At 38.5% G+C, this 21,178-nt stretch overlaps 1 protein-coding gene across 5 annotated transcripts in view; it reads left to right on the top strand.

Annotated features, from left to right (window-relative positions):
- The window catches only part of LOC122765302 (dedicator of cytokinesis protein 9-like), a 64,386-nt gene that overhangs the window by 23,526 nt on the left and 19,682 nt on the right, over positions 1-21,178 (top strand). For 3 of the 5 annotated variants that reach the window (XM_044019476.1, XM_044019474.1, XM_044019472.1), the window contains exons 2-7: positions 8,332-8,448; positions 12,840-12,929; positions 15,137-15,219; positions 16,935-17,004; positions 18,640-18,735; positions 19,340-19,474. In XM_044019476.1, coding sequence (XP_043875411.1) covers positions 8,332-8,448; positions 12,840-12,929; positions 15,137-15,219; positions 16,935-17,004; positions 18,640-18,735; positions 19,340-19,474 — 591 coding nt within the window. Of the gene's footprint in view, positions 1-5,194; positions 5,428-8,331; positions 8,449-12,839; positions 12,930-15,136; positions 15,220-16,934; positions 17,005-18,639; positions 18,736-19,339; positions 19,475-21,178 lie in introns of those variants that run through there. The other 2 variants (XM_044019477.1, XM_044019475.1) reach the window with 1 other exon arrangement.

Here is a 21,178-nt window from a genome sequence, read left to right as displayed (position 1 = left end):
ATATGATTAATGCTAATCTATGTCCCTTGTTAATGAAGTTGTCTTATTTAAGCCTGTGTGCTGGATGTGGCAGACTTTTTTGACTGTTCTGAACATAAAAAAGGGGGAAAAAAAGCCAATAAATAAATATAGTTTTGTATTTATTTACAAATAAATGTTTCTTTTAGTGATTTCCATTCTACGTTGTTTATTGTTTATTTTGTTTATTTTGTTTATTCATGTATTTTTAAAGCTATAAAATTTGATGTACACATTTACTGTTATTAATGTAAATATGTCCAATTTATCACTTGGCCTATGCTGATGTTTTTCAATGATACCTTTTAGAACATGATTCATACGACACTACACATCTAGCGCCGTCACCACCGTATGCCTTTCATGTCATGACGCAATACATTAACAATCCAGAAACAATAGACTTTGCTATCTACATGCTTGTTTTCCCCGGTGATTGCTTCCTACTGCTGAGCTGTTTCAGCCGACCTGCAGTTGCTTCTGAGGGTTTCAGACGTAACAGCACTGACGTGTGCGTGCGTGTTTTGTATACAGTGTGCGCTTGTGCGCTTACTTGCCGACTGATACATGGAACCATTATCTCCAGCACTCAAGCTCATGTGCTTAAAAGACACTCTGGCGGCAGGAGTTTGATTTTCCCACCGATTCCAGGACGGCCATTTTTTTGTACATTCAATATTGTTTACTTACATTTAAGGCCTGTATTGATTTGATTGTTTTGTCTTCAGAGTTTGTGCTCTTAATCTTTAGTAGCTGTTTAATAGTAATTTAACAATCGTACAGTCAGATTTTATTACTAAGTGCATTGTTTCTTTTATTTTTAGCTCCTTTTATGTGAGACAACTGTCTCTACTGTGTGGTTACATCCTGTTATTTTTGATGAGAGTGTACTTTTTAATAACCTCCATGTTAAATCTTTTTTAACTCGGTGAGGTGTGGGATGTGTTGTCACATTCCAGGTTACACCCCATTGCTGCTTTGGCTCACACTGGGAAGGCTCACTGATTGCATCAATCCCCTGTTATGTAACTGAGAAGTCCAGTCATAGTCTTGTCCTTCCCACTTAGTAAACGTTGGTGAAAAGTTTTTCAACATTTTTTCAGCATGAGAATACAAAAAACCCCACACTCTTTTATTGGCCTTTCCCACTGCATTTTAAGACGCAATGAGTTAACCAACTGCATCAGACAAAAAGAAAAAGAAAGAAATGGGGGTGAAAAAGAGTCAATGAATATCTTTAAACATCTTTAGTCACTATATTGTCCTGTACTTTCAGCGTTGTGTCAGGGCTGATGTCATCTGGGTTGGTTGGGTTTGAAATATCCATTTGAGCATACGGCAACATTTATATTAAATATAGTTTATTCTCTGTTTTATTAGATCTAAATTAATTACATTACCTGTGCTTTGTGCAAGATAATATGACGATAAAAATACATTTAGTCCCCTGCTTGCGTCTCTACTCACTACTGTGAGATGAGTCAGAATTTAATTTAGCTTGATTGCTCCAGGAGATGACGGCGAAAAAGATTTGATTAATCATGACTGTCCTGATTGGTTTGTGCCTCTCTGAGTCCAGATGTGTGATTCACTGCCAACATCACTGATTTGTGCGAGCAGTTCATGAATGAAGTGGAAAAAATCGGTCCAATTATTAGCATGGGTTTAATTGTTATCCCTGTTCTGATCAGAATCACACGCAATGCTGTGTGTGCGTCAAAAACATTACATTTTGTGTCCTTAACTATCCATTCAGGGCATTTTTTTTTTTCCAAATCATCCTGTTGGTCTGCTGCTGGCAACTAAAGCAACTAAAAAGGGCTCAGTGGGCCTTCTTTATCCCAAGAGTCAGTTGGCCCCAAAGAATTAAAATCTGTATTGTTTCCATGGAAAAAGTTAAAGTAAATATCTGAATTTGATTGAAGCATCCAAGCCAAAGGCAGGAAGTACTGTACCACACTGAACTGTAATTGTGAGCTACATGTTCACAATTACAGTTCAGTGACATCGGCATAAAGTACCAGAGTTGCTGTATAGAGAATATGTCTCTCTGTATTTATCTCTTATTGCTATATAGAGTGCAGACGGTAGTCAAGTCAAGCATCTAGCACTTGTTTTGTAGTATTAGCTGCAGTAAAGGACGTGTCCAGTGACGCCAGGAGGTGTTTCATCAATGCAGCCTGGATGCTTCAATGCAACTGAATGGATAGGCTAAGAAAATTACATTTTACCATAGAGCTCCAGAAGTGGACATCATGCAATCCTGTCACGCAAAATATTTTTTTTGGACCGCCTTTAGCTTTGATTAAGGCCCTCATTCACTGTACAAGCCTGTGGGCACTAGGTATGATGGGTCCAGGTGGTGACTTTTGTTTTGGCCAGACAGTGTGTATATATACAAGGCAATATTACACCGGCTGTATTCATAAGAAGTGAAGATGGTGGATAGATGTTGTATCTGTGCCAAAAAAGATCTGCATTTTACCAGATCTCCATCACCGCATAGAAGGACATAGAAGATGGAACAATAGAGGCAACAGATTCCACTTGTGCAGAGATCACTTCGTCTTGGTATTGGGAAGTCTAATCAGTCCCAAGAGTAGGATGAGGGAAATGTTCTCAGAAAGTTGTAGATATCTAGTGTCATGTCAACCGCAAGGCTGAAATAATGTCCACGCAGGCTGTTTCCATACTGTTATATTCAGTCTGTCTGCTGAACTCTGACGGCTTCAAACCAGCACTGGTACAGTTCATTTTTAGCAAAAGCTCTTCCTGCCACCACATAAACAATCTGAGTCACATGACATCTGAAGCTGGTGTACAATGATTCAATGTTGCATTCAAGGAAAACTATGAAGAGTATTAAAAGAATGTCTGCCAGCCACACACCCATGACCCAACACTGAACCTCCTCTCACCTGATATGAAGGATAAGCCAAGAAATATCTTTAAGACAAACATTCTTACATACTCAACAAAAGTCTCCTTATATATATCTATATATATATATATGTATACATATATCTATAGCTGGAAATTAGAGCTGCAACTAACGATTATTTTCACAATCAATTAATCTGTCGATGATTTTCTCAATTATTTGGTCCTTAAAATATCAGAAAACCTTAAAAAATGTTGATCGGTGTTCGTCAAACCTGGAAATGATGTTCTCAAATTTCTTGTCTTGTCCACCAACCAAAATGATTGACTTTTAATGATTTTTTGTTATCCGGAGCAAAGAAATGAAGAAAATATTCACATTTAAGAAGCTTAAACAATCGGAAATTTTGTTTTAATCATGAAAAAAGCTTCAAACCGATTAATCGATTATCAAAATAGTTGTCCATTAATTTAGTAATTGATTAATTGTTTCAGCTCTACTGGAAATTCAAAGATTCAAAGGAAGGGCATGCAGGACAAAACAGCAAAGAATTGGCAATTGTTTAGGTTAGGTTTAACAGTTAATCGCAATACAGCTTGCGGCAATTTTCAAATTGCATGAGACACAATATATTATGTCAAAATATCATTTTAGATGAATTATTATTACACATCTTATTCTACAGACTGAAGAGAACATCTTCGTTTCTCACAGAGCTGCACAAATATCACCCATTAATCCTTTTAAATATATATTTTTTAATGAAAATGAGAATAATGATGTAAAAATGACCATTCCATCTGATTTGTTGCATTTCCTGTCAAAATAATCGCAATTAGATATTTATTCAAAATCGTTTAGCCCCACAGGAAACATCAACTTTTTTTGGAACGCCCTATAAAATGTACGATCGGCTGTGTAAAGGAGGCAGAAATGACACAGCTGCACAATGTGAACATGAAATGAAAAACTGATGCTGTCTAAATGAAAATAAAGATCAAAAGGGAAATAAATCTATTAGGTAAATGTCCTTAAATACTTTTTACTACTAGATCTGACCTCCAACTAACAGGGTTTATTACTGAGATATTATTTTATACTCCAAACAGGAGCATATCAATGATAACGCAGATATATTACGCATCTCTCGTGCTCTTATCTCCTTGGCCGTTCATATTGTCCATGTCTATATAATTGATATCATATATAATAGACTGAGGACAGCATCAAAGTATGAGAGTATTTAAATATTTCATACGTCTGCAGCCACTGTGCCCTGTAACAATGCAGAGGGAATAAGGTGAAGACGTTGAGGAGTTTTAAACATGGTGGACTGTAATTGGGGCTAAGATTACAGCAACAATTTCTTGTTTTTATTCATTAATCTCTTTGGTTTGTTCACTCTATATTTTATTTAATCAGGTTTTCAAAGTTGTGAAATATTCAAACATATGTGAAAAGTATCCATCACAGTTTCTGTGTGTGTTTGTGTACAGTTCACATTGTACACAGATAAAAACATTTTTTAACATTTTCTGGCATTTTCTGGCAATCAAGAAATAACAAATTATATGATTTAGAAAATGAGGGTTATTTGCTGCCAAATATCATATAGATTACGATCCCTTTTGTGGGGCCCATTAGGGCACTGTGACAGTGGGAGGGGAGCAGCTGCCCTCCCCCCCATCTTCAGCTCAGAAGCAGGCGTGATAAAATAACATCCTCCCCTGCTGTGGCCCGCTGAGGAATCTGTAGGTCGGCCCACTCTCAGGTGGCTTGATTGGGGCTGTGTCATGTTGGAATGTCCCTCAAGCAGTTGCATCAACAAGCAGCTCAAGGGACAGGATGACTTCCAGCAGTTAGTGTCTCAGGGTTTAGTCATATGGATGAAGTAATCCGCCTCTCAGTCTCGTGCACAATCTGATGAGCTCGGTCTCATCTGTAATGTCGAAGTCGGCGCCCTCATACTGTGTTTAAAGCTCCCTATTGTTTCTCCTTTTACAGTTTGTTCCTTGTGATGCAGTTTATTCCCGCTCTTATTCAGCTGCTCCACACTACAAGGTGTGGACAGTTCCTGCCTGGACTGTAATACTTGAGGAATGTGTGTCTTTTGTTTGCCTCTATCAACCCTGTGTGTGTGTGTGTGTGTGTGTCGCTGTGCAGGTGGATAGTGGTAGGGGTCAGATAGCTCTCTCTCTGTGTGTGTGTGTGTGTGTGTGTGTGTTGTACTTCCCCCCCCAGGCAGCACAGCTGAGTGTAGGAGGGGCCTCCTCCTCAGCCTGGGTGTGAGCCCGCTGCTCTCAGTCAGAGCAACAGTCTGAGTCTGAGAGGTGGAGAGACTTTTTGGATATGCTGGCTGTCCACTTCTGTTTGGGATCGAGCTCTGAGATATTAAATCACAGCTGTTGACAATGCAAGGAAGAGCGAGTAAAGCTCCAAAGAAGGAGCTGGTCATTGAGAGTCCACAGCAGTACAAAGGTTCCTCTGTGTCGGAGGCTGAAGTGGACACAGTCCCACAGGTGGCGGCGGTAAGTCAATCAAGACCTCTTAACGTGCACTCTGTATGGATGTGTAAGACTTGTTGAAATGTCTAAATTGGCTTGTCAAAGCCATTGTGGCGTACAAGTACATCTTCCAGTGTGCTGCTGCTGTTACGCTGTAAATGTTAACTACAGCCGTAAAGTCCTGAAGCAGGTGTCAGGTGGTTTGTCGTCTCTGTCGCCGTGCAGCAAAGCCAGCTCGTATTCAAAATGTGCAGCGTCGGCACCAGAGCAGAGGATTGTTGAACTTTTACCGGCACTGACGAAGCGGTGCATAGTTTCTTCAAGTTTGCTTTTAAAGATTACCTGGCCTTGTGAAATGTTTTATTCGGCTCAAAAGTCAGATCAAGTTTATTGAGGAGAAGGTGTGTGTTTTGTTTACAGAGCCCCATGAAGAAGTAGCCAAGAGTCGATGTGTATGTTTAACACAGAGACACCACACAGTGCTATTGTGTTGGGCTGCGAGAGGGTGCAGTGATGGGAGGAGTGGGAGCTGCTCTGCTCTGGAGGAGTGAAGGAGTTGCCTTCATATGTTCTTGATTTACACTCTCCCCAGCGATGACTGTCTATTTACTGTTTGTGACACAGATGTGAAAACACTCGCTCTCCTTTACTCTCTGGTTTGTTTTGTTGTCGACTACGAGATGACAATGTTTTCTGAGGACGACAAAGCAAAGTTGACAAACACATCAGCAATACAATATCATGTCGGGATTACATAAAGTAGACGGTGGTCAGTGGTGTGGTCAGAGGGAATGACAGAGCTCTTGCTTACAAATGCTTATTTTCTTACTCAGTGCTGAGTGCACTGTGCGGTTGAATATCTTGTGCCACTGACAAAACAATGTGGACGAGTGCAGCGTTTTTGGGGTTTTGTTTTTTTTAGAATGGAACAAAAGTCAGCAATAGTGGACTCCATCACTGATGTCTGGGGTCAAATCTGTCATCAGCTCTTACAAATCTAAAAAACACTGTGACAATGTAAAACCACTATTGCAGTCCTTTTCAAAAAGCGGTGGCCTCGGCTTTTTTCTTCCTAGGAAATGCAAGTCTCTGTCCTGTGGTTCTTAGGTGTGGGTGTTGAATGCCCCGAGGCTGTCATTGCTTATCAGAACTTTCTCTCACTTTCAGGTGTTTGGTAATTCCACTAGTTTTAACCTTTCCTGGGCTGAATGGATTTACCTGATGTTATCACTGAATCAAGACACAAACATGCATCTTATCTCCAAGACATCATGTAATCCCTTCCTGATTTACCTCTCCTGCCTGTCTCGTGACTGCATTAGTCTGCTGAGATGTGACTGCATGTAATTGTAACTATGTGTGTGTCGCGTCCACACAAAGCTGCGAGTAAATGGTTGACTGATAATGTGACAACTGGCTTCAGCTGGCAGACATGGTGGCACCTTCTCCACTCAATTGTCCCCTTCCTTGTCCTTGAAACTGATAGGAGCTCCTGGCCCCCCCTTGTGCCTTCACTGCGAGCTGGTCCTCTGTTATTAACCGAGGTTGCTACAAACATGTATTTACGCCGGTCAATATCCATGACTCTGCCTCTGAGATCATGCTACTATTATCAGTCCCAGATGTGGATGCAACGTGTGAGCCATGCTGTCTCTCGGGTCTCAAATCAGACTGGTGATGTGTCACAGTTACGTTTTTTAGATTCCTTTACTGTTTTCCTGATTCCCGCCACCCCTCTGAAACTCTGAAACATTATGCAAACGCTATGGTATTATGCGCCATAAATCCATGATCACCTGTTGATAGTATAGCCACATCTGTTCTAGAGTCAGCTATATAACAACATAGCGTTTACAAGCTCAGACTCTGATTATGGCATCTTGTTGAGTGAAGTAAAAGAGGATGATGGGGGTGTGTTTTATACTGTATAGTATAATTATGCTGTATGAAGGACCTGTAAATGAAGTGGAGTGGAATTGCCTGGTTGTTCCTGGTTCCTATGGAGTTAAAATCTCGTCTTTTGCATTTTTTTTTTTTGTGGGCAGATCGAGCTTTGATAGATTTATTACAGTTTATTTAATAGATGGCGTGTTGGTACAGCCCAATGTATGTGACAGTACTGTTTCTTCACTCCAGCTGTAGATGTATGTCTGCCTCTATGTTTACGTGCTTCCCCTATCATAAACACACTAGGCTTTGACAGGGATTGTTATACCAACTTATTTGTTGGTGTTTTTTTGTGCCTTTTAAGAAGTTGCATGGACCTGGCAGCATATATTACTGCTTATTGCCTTGTTGCACTCAGATGACTCAGAATAGTTGTGCACTGATGCAGTTTATACATCTGCTTTTTGCTCTTATTAAACGTTGTAGTGATGTCCTTTGGTTTCCACTTGTGAGTGTAAACCAGACACAGACATTAGTTTGCTTTCAGTAGCATTTGTAATAAATATACACTGCTTGAAACATTTTATCAATTGATATATGTATGTCACATTGTTCAACTCAAATGTCACTCTCATTCAGTAAATTACACTCCATAAAGGGCCGAGGACTGAGCATCTCAACTGATCCATCTTTTAGTCAATTTTTCCGTCACGCCGCTATAAAATCTGTGCGTACCATGAAGTGCAACATGTTTAGTTTGTGTACAATCAGTGCAAGGTCAAGTAGTTGGCTGTAGGCCACTGGATTCCACTGGACAGCAAACTACTGAAGATGACTATGACCTGGATGAATTCAGAAGCTTTGCTTTGTTGCATTTCACCACCTTGTCCTTTCTCCCTACATAAATATTATTATGGCAAATGTTTATTTTGTTCAAGGCTGTGTATTTTGATGCATGTAAGTTAGTTTTAGGCCAAAACAAACAACTTAAATCTTAAATAATAAACGGTAGTGACAGAGCTATTCATTTGTCTTCTCCAGGTTAAACCCAAGGTGATCGAGCCACTGGATTATGAAAATGTGCTGGTGCAGAGGAAGACGCAGATCCTCAGCGATGTCCTCCGAGACATGCTGCAGTTCCCTCTGGAAGACTTTGAGGTGAGTGTTGCCTCCAGGATGAACTTTGAACTATGGTGGTGAACGTCAGCGGTGACATAGGCACTGGTAATAATACTGCCACAGTCATTAAAAAAAGGTGTTTTGAGAGTGTGGTCCATAACCGTACAAGGTCCAAGTGTTTATTGTTATCTGTCCGACATCATGATTTGCCCACCCACTTTGTGTTTTCTTTGTTGTGTTTGTTTGACTTTTGCAGTCTTTTCCTTTGGCCCAGGCGTGGCCAGCCATGTGAATACTGGGTGGGGTCGTTCACAGAGGCTTTCCTTTTGTTTACATCCTCGCATGCTATAGTGAGAGAGGAGTCAGGGGCCATCTGTTTAATTGGCTCATTCTGCCTCCTATGTTGTGATAGAGCAAAATGTTATCGGCAGCCACATTGTTCAGGATGTATAAACCCCCCTCCACCCCCCTAGTTTTCCACATTTTTTGATGTTGGAAAATCCAGAGTGGAAATGAGACCAAGTGCTGGGGATTTAGGAAATGGAACCTCTTAAAGATGATCGTGAACCCACAGCAGCAGTGAGGAGTGCAGTGCATCCTCAGGTCTGACCCTGCCAATCTGTCTCACAAACCAGTGGAAGTTTTATGGCATCTGATTTTTATGGTTATAACTCTCCTCGCAGCCAGAGGAAGTCTCTTTCTTCACACACCGTGATGGCTTTAGCATCTTTTTTCTGAATGTTTACACAGTGGAGCCTAAAATGGTTCGTGATTTGGAGTGTTTAACTTGTACGTTATTTATTGTGTCATGTCAGAGCATAATGCTTATTAATGTTTCCGCTCTCCTCTTTCCAACCTGTAGCCTAGTCTATAAAGTCAATGTCGTTATCATATAGGTAGAGGAGCTGTAATTGATTTTCCAGGAAAGACATTTTCATAAATCTTATTGTGAAAGAGAAGTAAGATTTTCATATAAGATGATTTTCGGTGGCTGATTCCAACCAGGCACTACAACATCCACTCACTTTATAGTGCACAATACAGTTTACAAACATTTTGACAGAACTGTACACTTTTTATGACCAATATCAATTTTGGCCACTGAGTAGCGGCATCTTTATATTAATTAATCACTTATTTTGCAAGTTGTTCAAAAGCTTTACACAAGTAGAATGCATTAAATAGCATTTTTATATACAATAGCTAATAGCATGATATATATTTGGTGATTATTTGTATTTTAGATAATTTTTTTTAAGTGGAGGCAGACAAGGCTAATTGTTTTCTGCACAATGGATATTGTTTTTGAGTCCAAATAACAAAAAACACACATCCTACCCCATAATAAATAACGCAGAAATCCTGATTAAAATGTGTAGTGGTGATTTCTAATCACTGCACTGTACAAACTCTGATTGATGAGAATGACAATGGCGGCGTGGAAAAGAATGAAAGTGTAAAGCATGAAAGGAAGTGGTTCTAAGTTTGGCTCTGGATAAAGTCAGGGGTTGTTAACAGTTTGAGAAACCTGGCAGCTGGTTGCTCAGTGACAGCGGGGCAGCCTTGACTCTGTCTTCTCTTGTATCACGCTCCTCTCACTCGCTGTTATGAACATAACATACCAGCTTTAAATACAAACGGTGCGTTGTCAGGGGCGGACAGGTGATTCTGACTGAGAAACAAAAAACACAAGAGGCACAGTGATCGAATCCAACATCTGTTTATGCCCTGACAGACTCTTGTTCCAGCAAGTGTTACGTCAGTCAAGGAGCTTTTGCTGTTCAGTGCTTTTAGTGAAAGGAGGCATGGACAGTGTGTATTCATACAAAAATCTAGAATTCAGTGCTAAATCAAGGCCAAATAGGCACAATCGTTTTTCTTTGACCGTGTTATTTTTGTATCAATCCGGTTATTGGCGGCTCCTCACTTGTAGAAAATGACTATCCAGTTTTTACCTCACTGGCATGTTACAAGTCATGTGGCGGTACTTTTCCTTTCAGAGCCAGTGTTCATCTCCATCTGTTTTGGATATTGAAGCTGTTGGCACAAGGCAGTTCTGTGAAAGTCTCTGTGAGTCCTCTGTCCAAGGTTTCTACAGAAATTTGTCCTGGATTAGGAGGCCCTTATTTCCTCTTCTACTCAATTTGAGACAGACTCTGGGTCTGCGACCTTCTCTGTCATAAAGATCACAGATCAGGACTGAATTTTTTTTTTGAAAAAAAAACCACTCCATGCTGATCGTCTGCAATGGATGATGTTGGTCATTCTGTATTTTCTTTTATTATGCAATGAAACCAGCAACTTACTGACTTTAAAGATGTAAATCTCACAAAATGTGGTGCTCAAAAATGTGTAGTGTAAATCTAAGCAGCTGTGATGTGGCTCTGTTGGTGGTGCCAAGCTTAAATATCCTTATAACTGTTGGATACATAATGTATCATAATAACTTTGATGAATGTCTTCGTTTTCCACTTGCACTGCTTACATGATATAAACATTAAGTCTTAAGTACACTCCATTTGAACCATGAATCTGCATGCTGTTTTTTTCCATCGTTAAACTAGCTAAAGTGGATTTAGATACGCCCTAAATGCACTTGCTCCATCGTCCTTAAATCATGCGCTTAGATTGTTAAAATGGAGCCCAAAATAATTGTGTCCTGCAGGGTGTAGCTACAATATTTGCTAATTTAGGACTTTCACCAAAGAACTTTTAGCCCAATTAAACACTTCCTGTTGCACACTTCCTGGCTCCCTCTCACCTCCATGGCTGTTTATTTTCTCCTGCTTGGATTGTGAAGATTACAATCTCCCCTGCAGGAAACCTGGTAGAGAGGAAGAAGCAAATAAATGCTCAGTGCGGACTTTTTGACATAGAAGACATGGACTTGGTCTCAGTCTATGGACAAATACAAGGTCTCGAGACAGGATGTGGGAAAATAGTGAGGATATTGTATCTTTATCTTCTCTCTCCTTTCACATATCAAGAAAATCTCAGTACAGACAATAATAAATGATCATGATTTATTGTATAAATTACTGTGTAATAAAGCTGCTTTTTTATTATGGAAAGAACAAAAATAAAGCAAAGTAGCGAGCAAAAAACTACCAAATTTTATGTTGTGTACATTTTTATTTTATGACATACTGTGCTTAGACAACCTGTCACGAAAACAAGAAAACATCAGTATTTCAGAAATCTTTTAATAACTTTGTCAGTTTGAATCAAGCATAACATTCAACCACTAAAACTAATTGTTATGTTCAGGAATGAAAGTAAATAACTATAGTTTGACATCTTAATCAAGAAATCATAGTTTGTTTTTTCTTTTTAAAGAGTACATTTTAAAATACATGGATAACAATAATCATTATATTTTAGCATTAAAAATATAATTTTGGTCAAAGAGCTTCTACATCCTGGTGTATGAACCATTACTGATTGATAATTACCAATGCTGTTAATTTAGGGCAGCTATGGCATAAACCTTACATTGGGTGGTGGTCTGATACATTTGTTAAGCACTGTACCTTATATTGAAGGTGCAAATTTTAATTAATGTACATTTCAGATTAAATGAAGAAGTATTGAATTCCTCAAGACTGAATACTTGCATATGCAGGTTTAAACGGAGCAACATCCTTCACACTGTTGCATGATGCTAAAACTCACATTTTGATGGTTTAAAATGTGACATTTTATATGAAAAATATTTGAATAATTGCTGTAATCTCAAGATCTCTTAGATGTTTCTGTCCTGGTAGAAGAGTTATAACAAGGTGAGTTATATAAGAGGTGAACGTGAACGTTCAAAAGAGAACATACATCAAAAGAGGTATATCACACCACAGTCTCAAAATGTAGCCAAAAGCTCAGAATTGTGGGCGATTTCTTATAATCTGTTGGATAAATAATTCGAACAGTATTGATTCCATATGTGTAATATATTGATTGTTTGATGTCAAAAATTATTTTTAACCTCACCTGTTAAATAATATTCCTCCGAATGTGATACTGGGCTTTTACTGCACAGTGAAAGTCCCGTTAGTCATTTGTTGAATGTTTCTACAAACCATTAGAGATGCTAAGACACTGATTGCTCACCGAGTGCCTGTCCTGTGGCACAGAGCCAGAGTCGGGGTGTGTCTGTGGCTCCTGGAGCTGAACGGCGCGGACAAGCCTCCTTCCTCCCTCACATTCTTCCTTTTGAACTCACAAAAAGAGACAGTTTCTTTCCCAAGCACAGAATAATATTTAAAACGAACACCCAGACAAACTGTGTCCAGCTGTGACCACAAACTGTAAAAAAAACAAAAAACGTTTGTTTCAATTTCACTTTTACTGCCTCCCTTATGTTTTGCAGTGCATTTGTTGTTATACGTCTCTGTTCTGTTCCTTATGTTGAACAAACATGTTGCTTTGTTTTGTAGACTTCAACTTTGAGGAGACAGGGGAGGACTCTCTACTCCACGGTGCCTGAAAATGCAGAGAGGGAAGCCCAGAGTTTATTTGTCCAAGAGGTGAGCTGGTTTAACCCAATAAAATGTATTTATGCAAAATGTGGTTCCGGTTCAGTGTCAATCACACACCCCTGATGAAGTAAACAAGTTGAATTATTAAATTATAATAAAGTTTTAAGTGGCTTCAATAAATCCACACCTTTTTGGGCTCTATGCAAAGTTGACATTTCAGCATTAACACTCAGAAAGACACAAAAACACACAAAACATGTATCGACATCAAAGGAATACTTCACCAATTTGCATTTATCTTTGTATTACTAGAATAGGGGTAGTATTGAGTTGAGTTCTTTTCTTTGTTACGTGTCCACCAGTGACACTTGGTCCTGTTAGCGTAACTGTTAGCAAAGATGGCGGACACTGTTTACATTCTGGGAATGAGGTCCCGTCTCTATAGATATTTCTCAACTCAGGGGAAACTGAGGTTGGGAAGCACAATTTTTCAACAATACTACCCCTATTCTAGTAATACAAAGCTAAATGCAAATCGGTGAAGTATTCCTTTAAGTACAAAGGAGTATAAAGGAAAGCTATTTATAATACTTGCAGTGATGCAAAATGATGACGCTAATATGAGTTATTACTGCAATCTGTGACTTCATATTAGCTTTAGTGCATATAGCAGTTTCACAGTGGATCAGCCAAACACAGCAATCGTGTAACTCCGTAGGTATTGTATAAAAGCCTGTAGAAACTGCTATGTAAATGGTAAATTGACTCATTATGGTTTATTAAAGGAGGCATCTGCGGTTGTTAGTGCTGCAATTTCCCCGGAAATTCTATTTATGCCAAAATGATAAATTCTGCTATCCATAAGTTTATCAAACTTCTGGTTATTTTCTCTCCCCTTTGGTTTCTATGTCTGGGCTGGTTCAGCTAAAGTTCATTTCAATCTTTATTCTTTATTTTTTTTTAGCAAGTTAATTGCAGCAGGACTGAGAAGATGTTTGTTAACATTTCCCGTTGGTGCTGATAAAAATAATAAAAATGACTGTCTTCTCTTAGCCAGAGGCCAACAGGCTGCTGATAGTTTACCCCCCAGGTTAAAGGTCAGTGTTGATCTGAAGTCATGACGATACAGCAACTCCCAGTCGTGTGGTGTGACATCACCAGGACAGCTGTCGAGATTAAACTCAGCAAGAGCCTCTCTGTTTCCGATCACTCTCCTGATCAGGTTGCGTTTGGTTTTCCCATCAGAGCAGTTACTGTAAAAGACATGTGTTTCTGAATGAAGACACCAGTGAACAGCTCCTATCACTGACTAACAATGAACAGATGTGTCTTTTCCAAGTAAAAAGAGATAGAGATTCACTCCCTCACAGTTTTTTTTTTCTTTGGTGGATGGATGTACTGGGGTCACCATACAGTACATAAAAACCTTTTTTTACTGCCATGCTTTATCATGGAGTCCAGCACCAAGTATTACTGACTGACTATTAACCCTACAACTGCTTGGATACATGAAGTGGTCGTATTTAAAGCCTTTTGTCGCTTCACAAAGACTTTAAAACCATATCTGAAGGTTAAAGAAATTTGATTTCCACACGTCTATATCCTGTTTCTTATATTTGCTTAGAAAAAAGGAGTGGTGTACCCTCTATGAGCACAACACTGTGATTAATCTCAGACCAAACTGCAGGTGGTCAAATTTGCATTGTGGGTGACAAAGGCTCTATATTTGCCAAAAGAACAAAAGATCAAAGAGCATATCTCTGTTTTAAAGTACATATACTTTATTTATAATTTGAGGGCTCATTCACAATGGTATAGAATAAAAAAAAAATCAAAAACTAGACAAAAGAGGAGTAAAAGCAATAACAACATAGAGGCATTAAATAAACACAAAGGCATTAAAAGAAGTTAAGGAGTTTGATTAAAAAAAAACACACATTTTGTTGACATTTGACAAGTATGACATTTACACCAAAAATGTAACTAGATTTCAGTTGTATAAACTTAACTTTTGATCATTCAGTCATTCCATTAACATCTGATTTATAAGCCTGATAATATTGTCATATAGGAGTAATGGTTAAACAGCATTTCAAACCCCCTCCACACACAACTAAATAAATGTTATTGCATTATTTTCCTCCTCTGAAAGGTGTTACACAATCCGAGGTCCTACTGCACTGCTGTTTATTACATAAGATGTACCTCTACAATGTTACAGTGGTTTGTAATGCAGTTGCTCTTTGTCTCCTCAGTGCATTAAAACCTACAAGTCTGACTGGCATGTCGTCAACTACAAGTACGAGGACTACTCTGGAGACTTTCGACAGCTTCCGCAGTAAGTGTGCCATCAAAAACACAAAAACAACACTCGGCTCCGGTTGTACGCCAAGAAATTCCTATGAAGGGCAAGTAACAACACAGCTACTCTGCATAATACATAGATTCCATAGGGTTTAAAACACAGAGTAAGCTCGTAATCATACTCAGTTTCAACTTTTTGTCTCCTGCCGTGACTTGATTGCAAGGAAAAGGAAACAAAACAGAAAAATAATTTGTATTTCCTTGTAACAAAAGAGTCTTTCCTTTTCATGATGCACTGGATAATTCCCAACCCCAGCCAGAGTGGAAACCACCCTCATTATCCGGAGATTGTGTCATCAGCTCCAGCCTCCTCCCCGAGGAGTATCTGTTTTACTGACAATATGTTCAAATATGAGTTGACTCTGACCTTGACAGCGTTACTGCTGCCAACTGTTCACTCACTTTGGTAAATGTGGGGGAAGTTAAAACAATACAGTGACGTGAATCGCCTGTTAAATCTTTGCACGACTTTCAGTGTTACTTACTGTTTACCTGCTGTGCATCACTGCTGGAATTTCTATTTGCTTTTCTCGGATTATGACCGCGGCACAAGAGACCGTTTTGTGAAGGGAGCACAGCACAGAAATCAGGACACCCATGACATCAACATGTTGACTTTTCATGAGTATTCTGGTCTAATTTAATTGTTTGGTTCACACTCGTTAAGTGATGTGACTGTGAATCTTGCAAGTGTGTTGATAAAATCCGTCCCCGAGAGTTGAGGTAAAAACAGTCACACCACTTCAGGCTTTTAGCTTTGTACATTTAGCTTTGTATTACTAGAATAGGGGTAGTATTTTGAAAAACTGTGCTTCCCAACCTCAGTTTCCCCTGAGTTGAGAAATATCTTCATTCTTTCTTTTCTTTTTTGTTACTTGCCCACTTTTTAGGGGACGGGACCTCATTCCCAGAATGTAAACAGTGTCCGCCATCTTTGCTAACAGTTACGCTAACAGGACCAAGTGTCACTGGTGGGCACGTAACAAAGAAAAGAATGAAGATATTTCACAACTCAGGAGAAACTGTGGTTGGGAAGCACTATTTTTCAAAAATACTACCCCTATTTTAGTAATACAAAGCTAAATGCAAATCAGTGAAGTATAATTTTAAATGTGAAGTGCTACATTAGCGTTAAAACAAACCGATATGTCTAAAAGGTACGGTGTGTAGGACTTAGCATCATCCATTCTCGAAATTGCCTGTTGAATATCATTCTATGATAATGAAAACAAAGAAAGTATACATTCAGGTGATTATATTCTAAAAAAAGAAAAAAAGAAACTCTCTGTAATTATTTAATATTCAATTTCTGCCAAACAATGGCAAAATGGAACAATTTCACCTAAAATTTGCGAACTGGATCTTTAACTTAATATTCATGGAATCATTTGAGCTTGTATGATTAATTCTGCTGATAGATTACCTCACAGGTTAAAGGCCAGTGAATTCTTTTAAGTAGCAGCTAAAGCCGTTAGATAAATGTTAAAGCTTTTTTTTTTACTGTAAATATAGAAAGTTTTACATTTAAAAATGCAGATATTAAAGTGTCAGTATGCCAAAATGTACATATTTGTATATAACCACAGCATAGTCGTCATTTACCTCCTGTACCTTGCAATGAAGTTGGATGTTTTTCTAGTTTTGTCTACTCGAGATGCCTGTTAATGTGAACTGATCGTATGTTTACAGCAAAGTGGCGCGGCCTGATAAACTGGCCGTCCATGTATTTGAAGTGGACGAGGATGTGGACAAAGACGAGGTGAGTTTATATATCCTCCTTTGTAGTCTGTACAAGACTTAAACATTGTGAAATCTATGGCAGATTTTCTACACTCCTTCACACGCCAAAAACCATAACATTTAAGTATATTGTTGATTTATATCATCGTTACCCAAAAAAGCTGCTAAAAGTATTATTTCAGTCATCAGTTTCCCTCTTACTGTTTTCATGTTTTATTATAGTGGAGGACATAAAAGACAGACACGAGTCCTCCAGCCGAGTGTAATGGAAAATATCAAATGTAATTAGACTTAAAGACTTTCTGGCACACCTAGACTTGTCCATACCACGACATTTTCAAGGTCACTGTGCAGCGTTTTGGATCTTTTCACCATCTGATGATTCATGTGGCTGTATATTCTTGCTGAGGTTAATTGTGTGTTCGTTGTCACAATATTGGGCTGTGGGTGGGTGCTCAAAAAGGATCCTCATTACAAACACTCAGAACTCTGACCTAAGATGTTGCACAGCTGCGGTTCATATCAATGTTTTCCATCCGTTCATCCAACCACCATCATCTGCCCCTTATACTATGAGGGGGTCATGGGGGAGCTGGAGCTCTCATGATATATCAAACTACACCATCAACAGCTTTATGATGAATCTCTGCATTACTGCAGAGATTAAGTCGCCCCAAAATCTTGCCCTTCAGTTGAGAAAATAGGATTTATTTGTTGACAGACTACAAAATGCAGCTACCTTTTTCCATTGTTTTCTTCACTAAAATGGAATTTACATAGAGCAGAATGATTTCTTTTTTGCCCATATTGGGACTTGAATGTGAATGTTGTCTAGACGTTGATGAGAAGAAACAGGCACTGAACCTTCCCACATGCTTTTCAGATCAGTCCACAAGGCATGCTGGAAATCGTATACTGTATATCCTTGCCTGCATTTTTTTAAAAATCCTCTTTGTTTTATTACCCCGCGAGAAAAACAAGAAGAAAAAGAAGATAATGCAGGACCAGGACGATGAAATCTTGAAAAGCCATTCACACTTCTCATTTTGTGTCAGTGAAACAGTCCTTTGCTGTAGTCGTTTCAAAATCTAACTGCAAAGGCCACATTTTCAGGGCTGAGCTAAACCAGAACAAGGCTGCAGGGTTTGTCCTTTTCTTTCATTACACTCCTAACTGGTATATTCTTACAGATCATGATAGCTGGTTGATCATGATCGCTTTGTCATGTGTGAAAGGCGTGATCTCACGCTTGCTTACTTTAAAAGTGTGAGATGACCCGGCCCGTGTGTCATGGATCTGGTGTGAAGATCGAGATATTTATTTGGCTTTCCAGTCGCAGTTTGTGTAATTTTCCGCCGCCTGCTTGTTTGAACTGAGACAGACCTACATGGCGTTGGGTTCTATGTCATCTCGAACAACAACATCAAAGTTTTAGCTGCGCAGTAAGGGAAGGTTTTGACAGGCTCTGTTAAAAGCTGATACAATATCATGGCGAGTCGTCTAAACATTAGGTCTGCCAGTGGTTCCAAACACTGTCTTTTTTTTTCCCTTTGAAGGTGACATGATCTTGACATTATGATTTGTTCCATTATTTGTTCTGCTCAGCACGAGTGTGTTTTATATCGTCTGATCTTGTGTCTTTTGTCGTCTGCAGGATACGGCCTCCCTTGGATCCCAGAAAGGCGGGATCACCAAACATGGCTGGCTGTACAAAGGAAATATGAACAGTGCAATCAGTGTCACCATGCGGGTGAGACTGTTGATACATTAATCTACCTGCCAATACTGAGGTTAATTGGCAAACATTTTGATAAATGAGTAATCATTTGAGTCTCTCTTCTCATCATAAATGAGACGATTTACTTCTTTTCTTTGTCTTATATGATAGCAAGCAAAATACCAGTGTATAATAAATCAATCTAAAGGTGTCAACATAGGCATTTTGTTTTTACAGTTTTCCTACGTTTGGCTGATGAAACAGTCATTTTGTTTAAAGATTTTATTTTATTTTCAAATCTGTACTATGTACACCACACAACAGCAAAACAATCACCCACAATTGTTAAGAAAACAAAAAGTTTAAACTAAAAGCTAAATAATAATAATAATAATAATAATATCATACATAAATTAAATGTTCACAACTTCAGAGTCACTCTCATGTAGTTAACTAATTAATTTGAGGGAATAACTGATCAGTTTAAATGTTACTTTTGGCCATAAACACATACATTTACAGATTTCTCAAACTGTTTAATAATTACATTAAAAGATATACATCTTACACTATATAGTATTGATTAAGTGAACGCTACAAATTGTATGCTAATTGTATTATTTCTTCCCTACTTAAGTCGTTCAAGAGGAGGTATTTCCACCTAACACAGCTCGGGGACGGCTCCTACAATTTAAACTTCTACAAGGATGAGAAGATCTCCAAAGAGCCCAAAGGAACCATTTTCTTGGACTCCTGTATGGGCGTGGTTCAGGTAATATATATTCCAAGCATCTCTGGCACCCATACAGGGATTGTTAGATCGCAATGACCTGAGATGACCCATCACCTGCTTTGCCAAACGGGATATCCCTGTCGGCACCATGGTAGCGCAGGATGTAGCCAGCTCCTGAGTGGAAATTAAAACACTATTTACTAGGCACAGAATATGGACAAAGTCACTTCCTCTTACAAATTGATTTCCCGACATGGGGGCTGAGCTATAACGGACAAAATGTCAACAAAAATAACTCCAACCGGGATGGACTGCTGCTGAAATGTGTCTCTTGTTCATTTCCCTGAAACCTGAGCTCATTCCTCCCCAAGGTTGTGCGTTAACTGCTGACTCATGGTGGTGAAACAAGGTGAATGCTGAAGTCTCACTTCCTTACACTTTGCAGCGGCCTCACAATCAATACCACGTGTTAGTATCTGAATGAAGGCCAACGCACACATAATCATCTGTCTGTCATGTCAGTGCTCGAAAACAGTCTGATTTTACTGATGAGGCGTCCAGCTGGGATCGATCAGGAGTCATGAATGTTGTCAGGTTAAGGAAAAAGGTGAACTTGATATTTGATTGGGTTTTAGAAGTTGTATCATTAGTGCATGTTGTGGTTGTGTTGTCCATTCAGATCGTCCTATATATGTATATGTATATATATATATATATATATATATATATATATATATATATATGTGTATATATATGTATATATATATATACATACATATATGTATATATATATATATATATACATATATATAGCTACAGTGTAGAGAGCTACAGTAAAACTCTTAATTTCTTGGGACTAAAATCCACAGTGTTTGCTTTGTGTTGCCCTTAGACAGTATTAATATCAAGTACATTCAGTTGGACATACTGAGTAAAATATGACTTATTAACTTGTGGTTGAACTAAACTATTATTATGATGATAATGTAATTTTTGCCTAATTTTACTCTATATCTGTTGACTGGTTGCCTTGCCCTTTGTGTTTGAGGCAACCTAAAGCCTGACTGTAAACAACCAACAGTCAACCAAAAAGTCAAGTTTTACAAATTCTACAACATTGAGAACATCATTAAATTATCCCAAAAGGGTTTATTAAATTATCATTGTTATTTTTCTATATTTATATTTCTGTGTTACCTTACAAAATCCATAACTGTACATTTCAGCCTGTGAAACCATCAACTCATTACTCAAATAGAAATTTGCATTGCAATTTGTAGCTTTTATACCATTTAAGTATTCAATTATTTTAAGGTTATATTGACCTTTTCCTTTTGTCGATTAGTTACAGACATCAACACAAGTAACTGGTCATTAAGTGTATTCTGATTATGATGCCAAGCTTTCACTTTATTTACTTTAGTTAACACTGACTGTTTAAATTAGAACCTAATTTCTGAGGCTCTTGTCAAGTTTAGGGCTAAGATTTGGATTGTGGTTAAGTTAAGGTTATGATTAAGCATTAACTGGATGTGGTTAAGATTAGAAATAAGGTTTTGTTTAGGCTGTCCAAACGAATGGAAATCAATCTAGTTTCCTAAGAAGAATAGCTGCGCAAACTTGTGTGCATGTGAGGACATTTTAACCTTGTGAGGACATTTTAACCTTTTTTGTGTTAAAATCTGTTTTTAGGGTGAGGGTTAGAATTTGGGTTATGTCAGGGTTACGTACTTAGTTGTGATG

This window comes from Solea senegalensis, linkage group LG2, assembly GCF_019176455.1.
Source record: "Solea senegalensis isolate Sse05_10M linkage group LG2, IFAPA_SoseM_1, whole genome shotgun sequence".
In the NCBI taxonomy this organism is placed as follows: domain Eukaryota; kingdom Metazoa; phylum Chordata; class Actinopteri; order Pleuronectiformes; family Soleidae; genus Solea; species Solea senegalensis.
This window is presented reverse-complemented; position numbering and strand designations above follow the sequence as displayed.